Source organism: Ipomoea nil, unplaced genomic scaffold, assembly GCF_001879475.1.
Source record: "Ipomoea nil cultivar Tokyo-kokei standard unplaced genomic scaffold, Asagao_1.1 scaffold0268, whole genome shotgun sequence".
In the NCBI taxonomy this organism is placed as follows: Eukaryota; Viridiplantae; Streptophyta; class Magnoliopsida; order Solanales; family Convolvulaceae; genus Ipomoea; species Ipomoea nil.
This window is the reverse complement of record NW_017616696.1, coordinates 2,306,579-2,321,962: the sequence shown is the minus strand read 5'-3', so window position 1 is coordinate 2,321,962 and position 15,384 is coordinate 2,306,579. Positions and strand designations below refer to the sequence as shown.

General features: G+C 35.7%; 1 protein-coding gene across 2 annotated transcripts; it reads left to right on the top strand.

Annotated features, from left to right (window-relative positions):
• The first annotated feature begins 4,617 nt into the window (after window positions 1–4,617).
• Window positions 4,618–12,230, top strand: LOC109148108 (tRNA uridine 5-carboxymethylaminomethyl modification enzyme MnmG). 2 transcript variants are annotated; one of them, XM_019295891.1, is made up of 13 exons: window positions 4,618–4,933; window positions 5,092–5,252; window positions 6,042–6,133; window positions 6,626–6,739; window positions 7,558–7,888; window positions 8,620–8,799; window positions 9,472–9,552; window positions 9,852–10,070; window positions 10,210–10,352; window positions 10,766–10,932; window positions 11,113–11,330; window positions 11,453–11,545; window positions 11,785–12,230. In XM_019295891.1, the coding sequence occupies exons 1-13, from the start codon at window positions 4,750–4,752 to the stop codon at window positions 11,986–11,988; spliced, it is 2,187 nt and encodes a 728-aa protein (XP_019151436.1). In that variant the 5' UTR covers window positions 4,618–4,749; the 3' UTR covers window positions 11,989–12,230. The 2 variants fall into 2 exon arrangements, with proteins under 2 accessions (XP_019151436.1, XP_019151443.1); XM_019295898.1 differs by having other exon boundaries at window positions 4,619–4,933; window positions 5,101–5,252.
• The last annotated feature ends 3,154 nt before the right edge of the window (window positions 12,231–15,384 follow it).

Genomic DNA, 15,384 nt, shown 5'->3' with positions numbered 1-15,384 from the left:
TTAAATGAAATCATGAGATCTTATCCCATCCATTAATACATTCCTAATGGATGGTTGGGATTGAATGAGAAATATGAAGTAATTAAAGACATATTATAATCAGAATGATTAAAAAGTAATTATAGTAGTGTGTTAATTTTGGTTAGAATTAAATAGAAATCTTTAGCATAATAATAGAGAGAATATTAATGGTAATAAGTAGTAATTATTTTTTTGGTGAGAGCTGTACAACAAAAAAATCGTGCACATAGGAGTGTTACGCACACATCACAATGTTGTTTGCACAAACGATAAGACAAACGCACACTAATTCCTGCACACACCTACGCAGCAAATTTAAAAAAAGAAAAAAAAAAAAACAACGAAACGCACAATACGATCTCTACTATGCGCTTTCTATCCACTTGAAAATGCGAACGTCTATACAAAAAGCTGATTCATGTACTTAGGCTTGTTCGTTGTGTATTTCCAATAAACTTGCACCACCCAAAATGAAAACAAACTCACGCACACGCCATACCAGACCAATGCACAAGCCATACAAGACCAATGCACAAAAAAGCACGCCATGTAACACAAACGCACACCCACGGACGTATTAATCAATCTCAGAATTCAAAATATAATTAATTATTTAGATTAATAGGATCCCTTATATTATGGTAAATATTCTATTTTACTTATAACCAAAATTAAATACTATAATACAATTAATCTTTCACCCTTTTCTTTTGAAACTATCATTAATTAAATGTTAGTTGACTTTTAATCCTATCCATCAATTCTAACATTTTTAATGGTTGAGATGAGATCTTATAATCTCATCTTATTTAGATAATCTCATGAGATCCAAAATCTATATATATATATATATATATATGTGTGTGTGTGTGTGTGTGTGTGTGTGTGTGTGTGTGTGTGTGTGCGCGCGCGCGCGCGCGTGTGTGTGTGCATGTGCGTGTGCGCATGCACGCGCGCATTTAATGTTATCGATTCCTTAATTTCTATGTTCACCAAAAGATAATCTGACATTGATGTAAAATCTAAAAACTGTCACACTAGTAAGACCAACCACATGACGACCATTAAGAACAAAATTTGCCTCTATATATAGTAATCGTTGGTGAATTAATTGCTATGGTACTGGATAAATAATGAAATTAATAACTATTATATATATATATATATATATATATATATATATATATATATTAAATGTTATTATAGAATATATAGAAAGAGGTGACAATATTTTTTTAAATAGTGAAAATTAAAATTAATATTTTACTTTAAAAATGCCACCGTTATTTCAATTTATAAGTATAATAGTAAATGTATTTATTGCATTAATTATAGAATATTTCTAATATATATTTGCAATTAACAATTGCACTGTAATTCTTGGCAAATTATATCGTGCACTAGGGTGCACAATGCATTGTACGCTCAAAAAATTATGTGTATTATGTTAATAGTTTATGTGTATTATGTATTATGTTAGATTATGTGTGTTATGTTAGGAGTTTATGTGTATTCTATTATGCATACACATAATTGTAATTAAATCAATAAGAAACCGCTACCTTTTTAAAAGAAGGGTAGCGATTAAAAAAAAAAGACGGAACGAGTTTCCGCTGCCCTTTCTCGTAGCAAGGGCAGCGGGCCAACGGATAATTATATTACTTTTTAATTAATAATTTAATATACATATCCGCTCATGATATTTAAAAAAGAAAAAAAAAACCCTCGAAACAGACGGAGAGAGTCTCTCACAACCCTCAACAGTTCTCCTCAGCCGTTACACCTCACCTCACCAGCCACACCCTCCCACTACACCGCGACTCCCTCAGCCCTCATCCGCCGTCATCGTCGCCGACAGCAAGCTAAGGAAGCCCTCATCCGTCGTCTCCTACCACCACAGTTCTCCTCAGCCGTCGTCACCGCTAGTTCCACCGGTCTCATCGACTCCTCTCAGCGGCTGCTTCGATTCACCGCCGCCACGCCCTCATCCGCCGTCTCCACCGCCACAGTTCTCCGCCGCTTCGATTCACTGCCGCCGCTGCTTCGATCACCGCCGCCAACTGCTCCGATTCCTCTCAGCGGCTGCATGCACCCCTGGTGCACGATATAACAATGGGTAATTCTTTGTGATAATTAAATTTGAATGATAGGCCCGTTTCCGTTAATTGGCATAAATTAACAGAATTTTCGTATTAAGGAATATAATTGAAATTTGAATAAAGTTTAGGTTAGTACTTAGTAGCAATACTTCTCCCCTCACAAGTTTGGATAGTCAAACTATAACGTATTCTATAATTACTTGCCCACGATATTCCTTAATTAATTACTATACTGGGAATAGTATAACAAATAAATATACATTTATTTATTATTATTTTATAGTAATCACACTGAAAATTATAGTTCAAATACTTATTATGTGTAAGGTGAAAATAACACATCTTCTAGAATACTGGTCACATAAACCAACTTCATGGTGTTTGCTCTGGCGTTAAATAAAACATAAATCAAATTGAATAATTTACTATATATGGGCTAAAAAGTTGGATATATTACATTTATATAAGAACTAATATACAATTTAAGGTTGGTATTGATACACCATTTATATATTTGTCGAATCAAATTCTATCCAATGCAAGTAATATGTATGCGTTTTTTGTGAATCCTTACAACTTACACCTATATATGTATTGTTGTTCTTTTTGTCAAACATTCTCTTTCTTTCCAAGTTTTTGCTATTACTTATAAGTTCCAATCCTCATGTCAGGAAATAGTTTGAATTTCCAACATATGAATGCAAATGTTCCAATCAATATTTGGAATCCAGTGGTTTGTCGAGTTTGTAATGCCCTTCTTCCAAACTCTGTACAACTTTTGTACCATTTTGAACATCATACAAGACAAGGTGTAGTCCTCTCACCAGCAATCAATGGTGCACCAATGCCTTTTGGATCACAAATCTCTCAAATTCGACCTTATCAATCTACTTTTAGTGAAAACACAATTGCTACAACGTTATCTAGGCAACATCCAAATGGTACTATTACTAGTCATCCTCGACGAGGAGCGCCATCAAATTTTGTTGGGGGACATGGCATAAGGTCAGAAAGGAACAACTTTAACTCATCAATGAAATTAAATTCGGATGACTGCACTCTACCTCTTGTGAATCAATTAGAAACCCCCTTTGAAGACGCAACCATATTTTGCTCCTGCCAAGAGGATGAAGATGTCAATTTAGCCCTTACTTTAAAGCTTTAGATAAATTTAATTATCAATCATTTACATTATATAGTCTCTATATTAATGTAGCTAGATTTGAGATTTAGCCAACTACTAGGCTATTAAGCTTTATTTAGTCATTTAATTTATGTTTGAATTTGGTTTCTCCGTTAAAAAAAAAAAATTGAAATACATTATCTTGAATTCAATAAAGCTTTATTGTTTTCTTTTATGTCTCATATTCAAATGGCATACACAATTTTTTTAAAGAAGAATTAAAGGGGAAAATAATTAAATCGTCCATGGGCGCGTGCGAAGCACGTGCGCATTATTAGGCACCATGTATGATTCCCAATTATCTATTAGGCACCATATATGAATTACCTATGTGAGTGAGGAGTGGGACCACTTCAAAGAATAATGGTATAGACTCAATTCTTTAGAAACTGTAACAGAACCCAAGTAGGGTGTTTCGATCCATTGTCAAAATGGACACACCCATGATAATGAAACAAACATTGGGAGGTTTATGTGTGATATATCGTCATTTACTCAAAGCGACAAGCTCAAAGCTATTGCATTCTACTGGATAGTTAGTAAACTAAATATATCTTTACAAGGAATAATTCAATGTGTAACATCTAATTATCTTATGCAGGGATCATTCATTGGACAATGTCATGTTTTTTTATAGTCTCAAAAATCAATTTTAATTCATGCGGAGATTGTTTAAAAAATGACATTTAAATTACTCATATTGAGTTAATGTTTTTAGTGTGGTCCACCTCCAATTTGGTTTAGGTCAAAGTGTACCCATTCATTTGAAAAAATAGAGCTTTGAAAGGCTTTTAAATAGCATTTATCCCATATTAAAAAGGTATGTGGGTTTGTACTAATATAAATACAATTCAACATTTTGAGTTTAAATTGTGTAGCATAGAGACTTTCTCTCACGTGTAGAGGAGGGGTGCAACCCAGGTTCTTAGTTGGCTAAAGGAGTCGCACATGGATGGTCTCAACATGTCTTCTTGGCTATTCGTAGTGTTCTGTATGGTAGTGCGTTTGGTTTAGTAGTGAATTATGTTAAAGAACGAATAACTACTTTTGATAGTATGCAGTTCTCTTGTGTTAATCGGTTTGCGAACGATGTTGCCCATGTTGTTACTAGAGAAGCTCGTTCTTTGTTAGGTTGTAAAGAGTGGCATGTCACTCTTCCTTTCTTTTTATGTTATGCTTCATGATATTTCTTGAATGAAGTTATTTTTGTGTTTTAAAAAAATAAAGTATTACTTGGGGCTGTTCCTGTTATAAAATATAAGTTAAGGACTACATTTGGATAATTAGAAATCTTAGGGACTAAAAAGTGTCCTTCTTTCCTTTCAATCTTTCATGTTCACGGCTTCTTTGTTTCACACTCCTCAGTCCTCACCGTTCATTCTTCAGTGGAGTTTCATGGATTTATAACTGAAGAATTCATTCCCCCCCACCTTTCAGTTCGTTGAAATGGCAGCCACTCTATATCCAACCCTCAGTCGATTCGCCTTGCAGTTTCCTAGCTTGTTTCCCGTTCTTCGTAAGCAACCTCAACTCCTCAAACTTTGCCGGAGCTTCCGCTTGCCCCGCCGATCCACTACACTTTATTCTAACTCACAGCGGTCTTTCACAGTCAACTCATTGAGCTCTCCAGGTAAATTATTAAATTTATTGGTCAATTCGTCTTGTTTTCTCTGTGAGACATTTTGTCGAACAGAGCAGCACGAAATTAAGAGAGTTTAGCTTCAAAGTTTTTTTTTTTTTTAATGATTATTTTGGTACTGCGATTGTGCTCTTGCTGAAAAAGTACAGTTTTTTCAGAGCCATATAGCTATGGTGAAGTGGGCAATGAGAGATATGATGTGATTGTCGTGGGAGGAGGTCACGCCGGCTGCGAAGCAGCTTTGGCTTCGGCTAGACTTGGCGCGAAAACACTGCTTCTTACACTTAACATTGACCGCATTGCGTGGCAGGTAACTAACTAAATATTCAGGTTTCAGATTTATACTCTTTGATGTGAAGAATTTTTCTTTTATGCCGTCTTAGTACTTTCGTGTCTTAGAAAATTTGACTGTTTTGCTCTGTTTTACGGAAATATATCACTGTTCATCCATGTGTGCCTTTTAAAGAATTCTTGGAGAGTTATTGTGGGTGTTAATCCATTCATCAATTTTTGTTTTCTATTTGCTTAGTAAAATTGGCAAATTTAATTTTATGTTTTGAAAAAATGCTTTTTTTTTTTTTTTTTTGGTCCCACAGGAGTAATTAAGGATTGTCAATAACAATTTATGATCTGTTATACCAAAATTTCAATTCTATTTTTATGTTTTTTCTTTATTGAAAGGACTGACAGGTTTGAAGAAATATCATAATGCTGCATTTTTCCCTTTCTTTTTGGTTATTTTTCAAAACTAATTACAAATACATTGTTTCCTTTTTAATTTTTTTTTTATTAACATTGTTAAGAACAGTTTCTTTATAGACTGTTTTAAATATTTTCTTTTTCTTAATTCTGGTCATCTGGTTTTCTGATCTTCAGTGTCTTTAGAGTTTAGAACCAGTTATATTTGTAATTCAGAATGTCCTGTTGATTTTTCATGTTTCTATATTACAGTAATACATAGTTAAAGGACAGAATCTGTTAGTTAAATTAAATGTCTTATTATGTGTTTTTATTTACTGAGCAAGTGAGCATCTATGCTTACTTGATCCTTGAGTTTGTTTATGTCCTTGGATTCAGTAAGTAATTGAAATCCTTGCAGCCTTGTAACCCAGCTGTTGGTGGGCCTGCAAAGTCCCAGCTCGTACATGAAGTGGATGCACTAGGTGGTGAAATTGGAAAGGTAGCTGACAGGTAAATCCCAAGTAACTAAGAAATTATCTTATAATGCTTGAGGGAGCAAAGACTGAAGTATATTAGCCTTCCTGCTGAAACAGAGGCCAAGATGTACTCCCATGAACTTAATGGGAGGTTTTTTGAATGTGGACTTTCATTTGTGTTAGGGAAATATGTTAGCTCAGTATACAAACAAGATGAGTTTTACGAGGCAAAAAAAAAAAAAAAAAAAAAAACCATATAAATTAATGTAGTAAATAACTAGCTAGTCTTGTATTTGCTGGCAACCTTGAGGTCTACTTAAAATGATTATTCAGCTAAGTAGTTGAAGGTCTTAAGGTTGTACCCCCTTCTAAATCTTATAACTTAGCCTGCCAATTCCAAAGATAAAACCTTTGTTGCTGCAGCCAGCAGTCCTGTAATGGATGCCTTTAGTTTAGATAGGGAACTCAATTCTTCAAGCTCCATTTAGTTTTCAAGTACTGATGCCACACTTGTATTCTTCTTCAGATGCTATCTGCAGAAACGTATTCTCAACATCTCCAGAGGTCCGGCTGTCTGGGCATTGCGTGCACAAACTGATAAGAGGGAGTATGCTTTGGAAATGAAAAAGATTGTAGAGAGGCAAGTTTATTCAACCCCACTATTAAAAAAAAAAAAAAAAATCAATACACAGATAGTTTTCTATTTAAGCTCCATCTATGAGAATGGAACCATGTGAAAAAGTCTTGGGATAATATGGATTTTAGTTTTCATTTGTTATCATTAGAGATTTAGGCAAGAGATTAGCAATTTAGCATGAACTACTTGGTTCTGTGTTGAGCCATTAACCAAGCTTGAGGTGTCTCTTTAGCTCTAATTCCCATTTGTTTGACTTTTGAGGATCACAAGGCCAGTGAGCCCTTTCTGTATTTGTTGGTTTTTTTTTCTATAAATATGGAATCACTTTTATGCCCTGAGCATTTATAATACTAAAATCCTAAGCTCTTTAGCATTCTTCTAGTGATCTTTGTAGTAGCGCATAATGCCAGCTTGCATGCTGATGTTGAAGCCTAGTCAGTTTATTTTGTTGAGTTTGTTAGTACGTGCAGTTAGTTGGCTGCCTAGCTGTGCTGGGTATTGAATAAATGTATTGGTGTTGACTTCATTTGAATCATACAGTTTTTCCTTCTTCCTTCACTGGCTCTCTCTTCTCTCTTCTGCTGAATAATTCGTTACTTTGTGTGTGTGTGTACCTTTTTTGGCTTTTCTCAGAGTAGGATTTATATGTTTGCTGACAAATAGTTATTGAAGCACCTAGAAAAAGTTCAACTGCAGTCGGTTACACACTTGAAAAGACATAAAGCATATGTATGAAGTATATGCAGTCATGTATGCATAGCATGTCATCTTGTGTCTACCCGTTTTGTGTATTTTCTTCTAACTAATGATTCCCATTTCAGCACCCCAAACCTCTACATTAGAGAGGCAATGGTTATAGATATTTTGCTGGGGAAGAATGACAATATAGAAGGTGTTAGCACATTCTTTGGGATGAACTTCTATGCACCTTCTGTGGTTCTTACTACTGGAACATTTATGAGTGGAAAAATATGGGTTGGTAGAACTTCAATGCCTGCAGGGAGAGCTGGTGAATCAGCTTCACATGGTTTGACAGAAAATTTACAGCGCCTTGGATTCGAGACTGATAGACTGAAAACTGGCACACCTGCACGTGTAGATTGCCGTACAGTAGACTTCTCCCAATTGGAGCCTCAGTATGGAGATGAAGAGGTCTGTTCAATTATCAATTAATAAATAGGTAGGCTCTTTAGATCATGCATGCTGACCATGTTGAGCTTTAGTCCATTATCCCTAGAAAATAAGTGTTTCCATAGTTGCCATTAGCAGTGTAACAAGTGTCTTTTAGATGCCTTTAGTGTCTCATGTGATCCACAATGATGATGTTAAACAAAGCACACCAATTAGAGATAGACATGCTCACAGAAGTATTGGGACACTTCCATATTTGCTGATCTCTATAAACCTCATTCTGATGCTCTGCCATGATAACTGCAAAAATTCATAATTACCAATAGTTGGCACGCTATGAGATGTAGAAACTGCTGGAATACCAGATTAAGTATTGTTGAAATCACCCTATCTAGATGGGAAATCTTCCAACAGTCTGAAGAATGAACTCCATTATTTGTGCATGTGTACAAACTACAAACTGAAGCACATTATCTATTTCATCTACACTTCCTGACCACGAAGCTATTTATGTCTCTGCATATTCTTGGATTGGCCCTGAACTCCTGAAGTGGACTAGGCGACTAGCTATATATACTTAGGGTTGGCTGAAATTTATCCAAACAGCTATGGATACTTTTAATTGCTGTCTTTTTTACTATCACTCTGCTAAAATCATTAGGATAGTTTAAAATATGATGTGGATGATATCATTTGATCCTGTATTATATTCTTGCTATTGATGTTGAAAAGCTAATGTGTATATTATTCAGGTTAGCTGGTTCAGTTTTGATCCTGATTTCCACATAGAAAGGGAGCAGATGTGTTGCCATCTTACACGTACCACAAAGAAAACTCATCAGCTAATTAAGGATAATTTGCATGAAACTCCCACTTATGGAGGATGGGTTGAGGCCAAGGGACCTCGGTACTGCCCCTCCATCGAGGACAAAGTATGCTTCATATTCTTCTAGAACAAGTTTCCTCCCTTTGGATTTGTAGCATCTGATTTCTATATTTTAATTCATGCCCATTGTCCATGAAATGGAGTTCCATAGGAATGACTAGACTTTGGGTCAAATATCGGGTGGAAGTTATCTCTTGTATATTTATGCTCATGCTGATGATAAATTGTTCCTTACCCCTTTCCCTCCAGAATGGCCCATAGATCCATTCATCTTACATTAATTGATTAAGACAAAATGAAACTTGGATAATTTTTACCATATCATTATTGAATCTAGAACCATAACAGATAGTTTTTGGCTTCTTTTTCTTGCCCGGGAGAAAGAGAGGGCGGGGAGGGGGGGGGGGGGGGGGTGGTTAGATTTCTTTACTTGAATGAAGGTTAGTGGCCCTTTCACAAAGAAACTTGGATAATTTTCCGCCATATTATTATTGAATCTAGAACCATACCAGATGCCTTTTGCTTCATTTTGGGTGAGAAAGAGGGAGCGGGGGGTGGGAGGTTACTTGAATGAAGATTAGCTGCCCTTCCACTTGAAATTGGTTATCTATTTTCGTTTACTTTGGAATGTTTTCCTGATTCAGATAGAAATTTTGTTTCCATTTCATATCTCAGGGCCATTTGCTCTTGTGATATAGCTTACTGTTTTGTTCACTAGATTGTACGATTTCAAGATAAAGAGTCTCATCAGATATTCCTTGAACCAGAGGGTCGGAGTGTTCCTGAGCTCTATGTGCAGGTTTACTTCTGTTCTAGTTGGTTTTGTTTCCATTATTTGAAAACATTTACTACTGTTCTAAATGTCATCTTTTTGTTTCATCCTATTCCTTTTTACCCTTTGGTTGATAGATCTCAAAATATGTTTTCCGAATGAGGGTTGCATGATTGCGGGCTTGATTACTGCTAAAATGACAATGATAATGGCTTTTTTTTTTGGTTAAAGATGAGAATTCCTATTAATGATGTTATCCAGTTCAATGAAGTGCTTTCATTTCTCTAAATGCTTTAGTTTGATCAATTTCTGTAATTAATTCACAGGGATTTTCTACTGGTTTACCCGAAAGATTGCAGTTGCCACTTTTACAGACATTACCTGGACTTGAGAACTGTGCAATGCTGAGGCCAGCTTATGCTGTAGAGTATGATTACTTGCCTGCGTATCAGTGTTCTAGGTCTCTGATGACCAAAAAAATAGGAGGACTTTTCTTCTCAGGCCAAATAAATGGGACAACAGGTTATGAAGAAGCTGCTGCACAGGTTTGTATTTTCATCAGTTTCCTTGGTAAATGGGACAATAAATGAGGACTTTTCACAATTACATTATGTAGCAAGGCCATTGTGATTGCTCTCTAATTGGGTTCCATTGTATTTTCTTCACTTTTTTTCTTTTTGATAGGGAATTATTTCTGGGATTAATGCTGCTAGACATTCTGATGGCAAATCCCTTATTGTTCTAGAGAGGGAAAGCAGTTATATAGGGACATTGATTGATGATCTGGTAACGAAAGATCTCCGAGAGCCTTACCGCATGTTGACTAGGTAATAAATAGCCAACTTTATGTTGTTGCAATAAGCTGTAGTTATCTTGGTAAATACCAGTTATTTTCCACAATATATAGAGTGGAACTTCATTCCTTGAAGAATTGAAGGTAAGCGGTGTTGAGTTATGCACAACATGTTGAAGCATAAAATTGAAATGGACATCTTAATTTTTCAATTTGATTCTACAATCTACATCAAATTAAAGATGCAAGTTCATTACCTCTTATAGCCTGTCAAGCTCTTTGGTGTAGAATCATGTCACCCCAATCACAATCGACCAAGTGTCCTACCTCCAGTCTGTTCACCTGACCATGTGCTAACCAATAGAACCCTTTCTCCTTGTATAGTGAGGGTAACTAAGATGATGGTTTATAGTGTGTAACTTCTTATTTATTTTTATAATACTTCAGCCGCTCAGAACATCGTTTGCTTCTTCGCTCTGATAATGCTGATAGTCGCCTGACCCCCCTTGGTCGTGAAATTGGGTTGATAGATGATAGACGATGGGCTCTGTACGAGGACAAGCAAACTCAAATATTGGAAGAAAAGAAGAGATTGAAGACCGTCAGGGTTTCAGGTCCTTGATCATATCTACCATATTGCTTGCATTTTGCGGTATTGTCCATATTTTAAAATTTTGTAATGAGAGGGATGAGTTTTCCAAAGTAATAAGTCAAACGAGATCTCATGGTTAACAACACATGCACCTAACTTTAACATTTACTTACTCTGATAGACTTTAGCTCTTTGCTTTCAGGCGGGGATTTAGCTACAGAAATTACACTTATCTCTGGTCAGACAGTTAGGGATTCATCAACTTTGGAGAGCCTCCTTAAGAAACCTAATGTGCAATATAAACTCTTTGATAAGCATGGTTTTGGAAATCAATTCCTATCCAAAGAAGAGAAACAGTGCGTAGAAATTGACATCAAATATGAAGGCTTCATTGCTCGCCAGCAAATCCAACTCCAACAGGTTGGCTAACTACCTCCTGCCATTCTCTTTCATATAACTAATACATTCCATATTCTTAAGCAAGCTCTAATGCATAATATATGGTATATTCCTTTGATTGCTTGACCTTTTTCTGCTTCTAGATGGCTCGTCAACAGCATAAACCAATCCCCGAGAACATTGATTATTATTCTATGACCACTTTGTCACTTGAAGCACGTGAGAAACTCTCAAAGGTATCCTTCTAAAATGACTCATTGATGGTTAATATCCTGCCCGATGCCTGTCTATCTATGCATTCTGATTGTTATCATATCGACACAATACCATCCTATTAAGTAAAACAAAAAGGCACAGGTCCTAAAACCGTTCATATATCAGTTTATGTACACACATGTATACAGGTATGGGTTTAATTGGAATATTCAGAAAGAAATTGTCAAGCCATTGACATACAATGTGTTCTTTAATATAGGTCAGGCCTCAAACCATTGGGCAAGCAAGTAGAGTAGGTGGAGTAAATCCTGCGGACGTTACAGCACTTGTTATCATTCTTGAAACCAACAAAAGGAAAGCCCAGGAGCTTCTTAGGCAACAGAAAGAACCTCTTCCTCCCACTGTCCTTGATGCAGGCGACAAAGTTTCTGAGAATCCTCTTACAGAGTCGGTCTGCACCTGAAATCCACTTTTTGGTACGGCTAGTTTGTTAATCGAGTGAAACATCAATGGAGCTTAGTTGTAGGGTAGGGTGGGTGAAAATCTTGATTACCGCTCAATTTTTCTCATACTCATTTTTGTTTTAGTCTACTGCTAAGACAGTGGGGATTTTTGATGTGTATATATATAGTCACATACATGCTGAACAACAGTTCAGTGTATAAATGAACAGTTTATATAAGTTATAATCAACAACTTGTTTACCATGGGCATGCCTTTTAACTGTTGAGAATCCAGAGTAACAGTGTTCACAAACATCTCATGTGAAGAAAAATGCTTTGATAAGACCTATACATCAAAATGACAAGTTGAAGAGGTATTTTTGTGCAAATTATAATATTAAATTAATTATTTCGTAGTTAATTAACTACTTAAAGAGTGAAAAAAAAAACATATATATATATATATATATATATATATATATATATATATATATATATATATATATATTTTGGATCAAAGGGAGGGAGACCCCTTATTGGTTTCCCACTCTGATTCTTCTAGGCTTCGTAGCTCTTAGGCAGTCCTCGTAGCCCGAGTTCTTTCCATGCATCTACTTCCTGCCAATAGGAGTAACCAAAGTTCTGATTCCGATTCTAATTCTGGTTCAATTTCAGTTCAGAACCACTAATTCTAATCGTGATTTTTTTTTTTTTTGGGCTCTTGGCGCAAAGGCCAAACTTTAGCCTTTGCGCCACAGCCCACAGCTACAGCTGTCAATCGTTATGTTGTGCATCTGTGTACATCGTGCATGGTGCAAAAGGAATGCACAACATAACGATTGACAGCTGTAGCTGTGGGCTGTGGCGCAAAGGCTAAAGTGGTGCACACGGATGCAAAAACGACGCCGTTTTGACTAAAAACGTGCGTCATACTTAAAAAAAAAAAATCAGTTTCAATTCCCCTCAACAGCATTATGTTGTTCATTGATTCTGGATTTTTAGTTCATTGATTCTGGATTTTTAGTTCATTGATTCTGAATTTTTAGTTCATTAATTCTGGATTTTTAGTTTATTGGTTCTGGATATTTAGACGGAAATTGAAACTGGTTTTTTTTTTTTTTTTCATTCATGCTGGATATTTAGTTCATTCATTACGGATTTTTAGTTTATTCATTCTGGATTTTTAGTTCATTCATTATGGATTTTTAATTTATTGATTCTGGATTTTTAGTTCATTGATTCTGGATATATAGTTCAAATTATGCACAACATAATGCTGTTGCCGGGAATCAAAACTGATTTTTTTTAAGTGAACGCGCGTTTTTAGTCAAAACGACGTCGTTTTTGTATCGGTGTGCGCCATGCATGGTGCACACGGATATGCACAGCATAATTTGCCTACAGCTGTGACTTGTGAGCTGTCTCATTGCCCACGACAAATTATGTCGTGCAACCGTGTGCATGCGCGTCGTTTTGATTAAAAACGACACCGTCCTACTTTTAAAAAAAAATCATTTTCAATTGTCATTAACAACGTTATGATGCGCATAATTTGAACTATATATCCAGAATTAATGAACTATATATCTAGAATTAGTGAACTATATATCCCACCGGTTATTGGTACTCTGTTTGGGCTTATGGCAGTTCGCTGCGTCTGTGTATTCAGAATGAATGAACTACATATTCAGAATTAATGAACTATAAATTCAAAATTAGTGAACTATATATTCAGAATTAATGAACTATATATCTAGAATTAGTGAACTATATATCCAGAATTAATGAACTATATATCCAGAATTAATGAACTATATATCCACACCGGTTACTGGTACTCTGTTTTGGCTTATGGCAGATTGGAGTTTTTTTTTTTTTTTTTTTTTTTTTTTAAATTGATTGGTGGAGTTAAACGGTGCCACTAACGGTATCGTTACTCCACCATAATGAAACGGCGTCGTTCACAACCGTGTGCACCACGGTTGCACAGCATAACGATTACTACCCACTGCCCAATGTGGCAGTGCGATAGTATGTTGCAGGCCTGCACTTATAACTTGTTTTTTTTTTTTTCTTTTTTCAGTTTGGAACTGAAACCGTTCGGTTTCGAATTGGAACCGGTGATTCCGGTTCCTTTATTAATAAAACCTTAATCGGAACCTTATTAGTTCCGATTAAGAACCGAAATCGTACGGACAGTTCGATTCCGATTCTGATTTCGATTTAACAATGCACGGTTCAATTTTAACCGTCCAGTTTGAATCGAACCGTGATCATACATATCTGCTAGCGTGTTAAGTGTTAACCAGTATTGAACATCTTTTTTTTTTTTTTTTTTTTTTTTTTTTTTGTGTTCAAATATTCCAAAGTTAGAATTTCTTATACATCTTTATCTAGGCCTGTGCAACGGACGGGTTCGCGGAAGGCTAATCCGATCGGACTTCGGATACCCTATTCTAGTATCTAACCGTTTATTTTCCCACCTAATTCCGTCGGATATTGTTCCAAATTACCGTTCGGATATCCGACTCAACCGTCCGATATATCGGTTATTGATGATAAAAGTGTAAGTGCAAAAATAATAAATTTATTTAACAAAAAGAACTTATTTTTAATAGTTAACCACTTAAGTAGTCTAAAATACAGAACTACTTAAGTAGTAAAAGTGTAAGACACTTCACAAGTTCACAGTTTCAACTTACAAATTAAAATTTACATTCATAACTCATAAGCATTTACTGATTACAGACTAACTGACTAAGCAATTAAGCATACAAAAATACAAAAACACTGAAGTTCAGATATTAAGCAGTAAGCAATTAAGCTTTAATCCAAGCCTCCAAAACTTGAAAGTCCAATGTCCAAGCCACCAAGCATCAGCATCAGCAGTCAGCAACTCAACATTCATAAAAAAGAATACCAGTAGACCCTAATAATATGATAATAACCTAATAATATGATAATAACCTATTTGGCTATTCCTCTTCCTGATAAGTAAAAACACAAAACTTTTATAAGCTTTAAAATATATAAACTTTAAAGTTTAAACAATTGAACATGAATGAGTTATGAATATAAATTTTAGAGTGCTCAGATTGTTTTTTTTTTCCAATATGAGTATGGCACAAAACACCACACTACATAGGCAACATGCCAAACCCAATTCTATATATTCAGAAAACATGGTAGAAGCATCATCATTGCACAAGGGGCCAAAGACAATTAAGTAATTAACAATAAGTCAATAACAGAGATATGGAGACTTGAGAGAAGTGAAGCCATATACATTACTAGGGATGTTCAAACCCGACCCAACCCGACCAACCCGTCCGATCCGATATCCGAAACCACCTCATCCGACCCGCCCGTGGTCCGATTAGCCATATCCGAACCGAAGGCATAAACGACGTCGGATA

Coding starts and splice junctions, on each gene's coding strand:
- LOC109148108 (XM_019295891.1), top strand. CDS start 4,750: ATGGCAGCCACTCTATATCCAACCCTCAGTCGATTCGCCTTGCAGTTT. Junction 11,331..11,452: donor AGCAAATCCAACTCCAACAG/GTTGGCTAACTA, acceptor TTCTGCTTCTAG/ATGGCTCGTCAACAGCATAA. Junction 11,546..11,784: donor CACGTGAGAAACTCTCAAAG/GTATCCTTCTAA, acceptor TCTTTAATATAG/GTCAGGCCTCAAACCATTGG.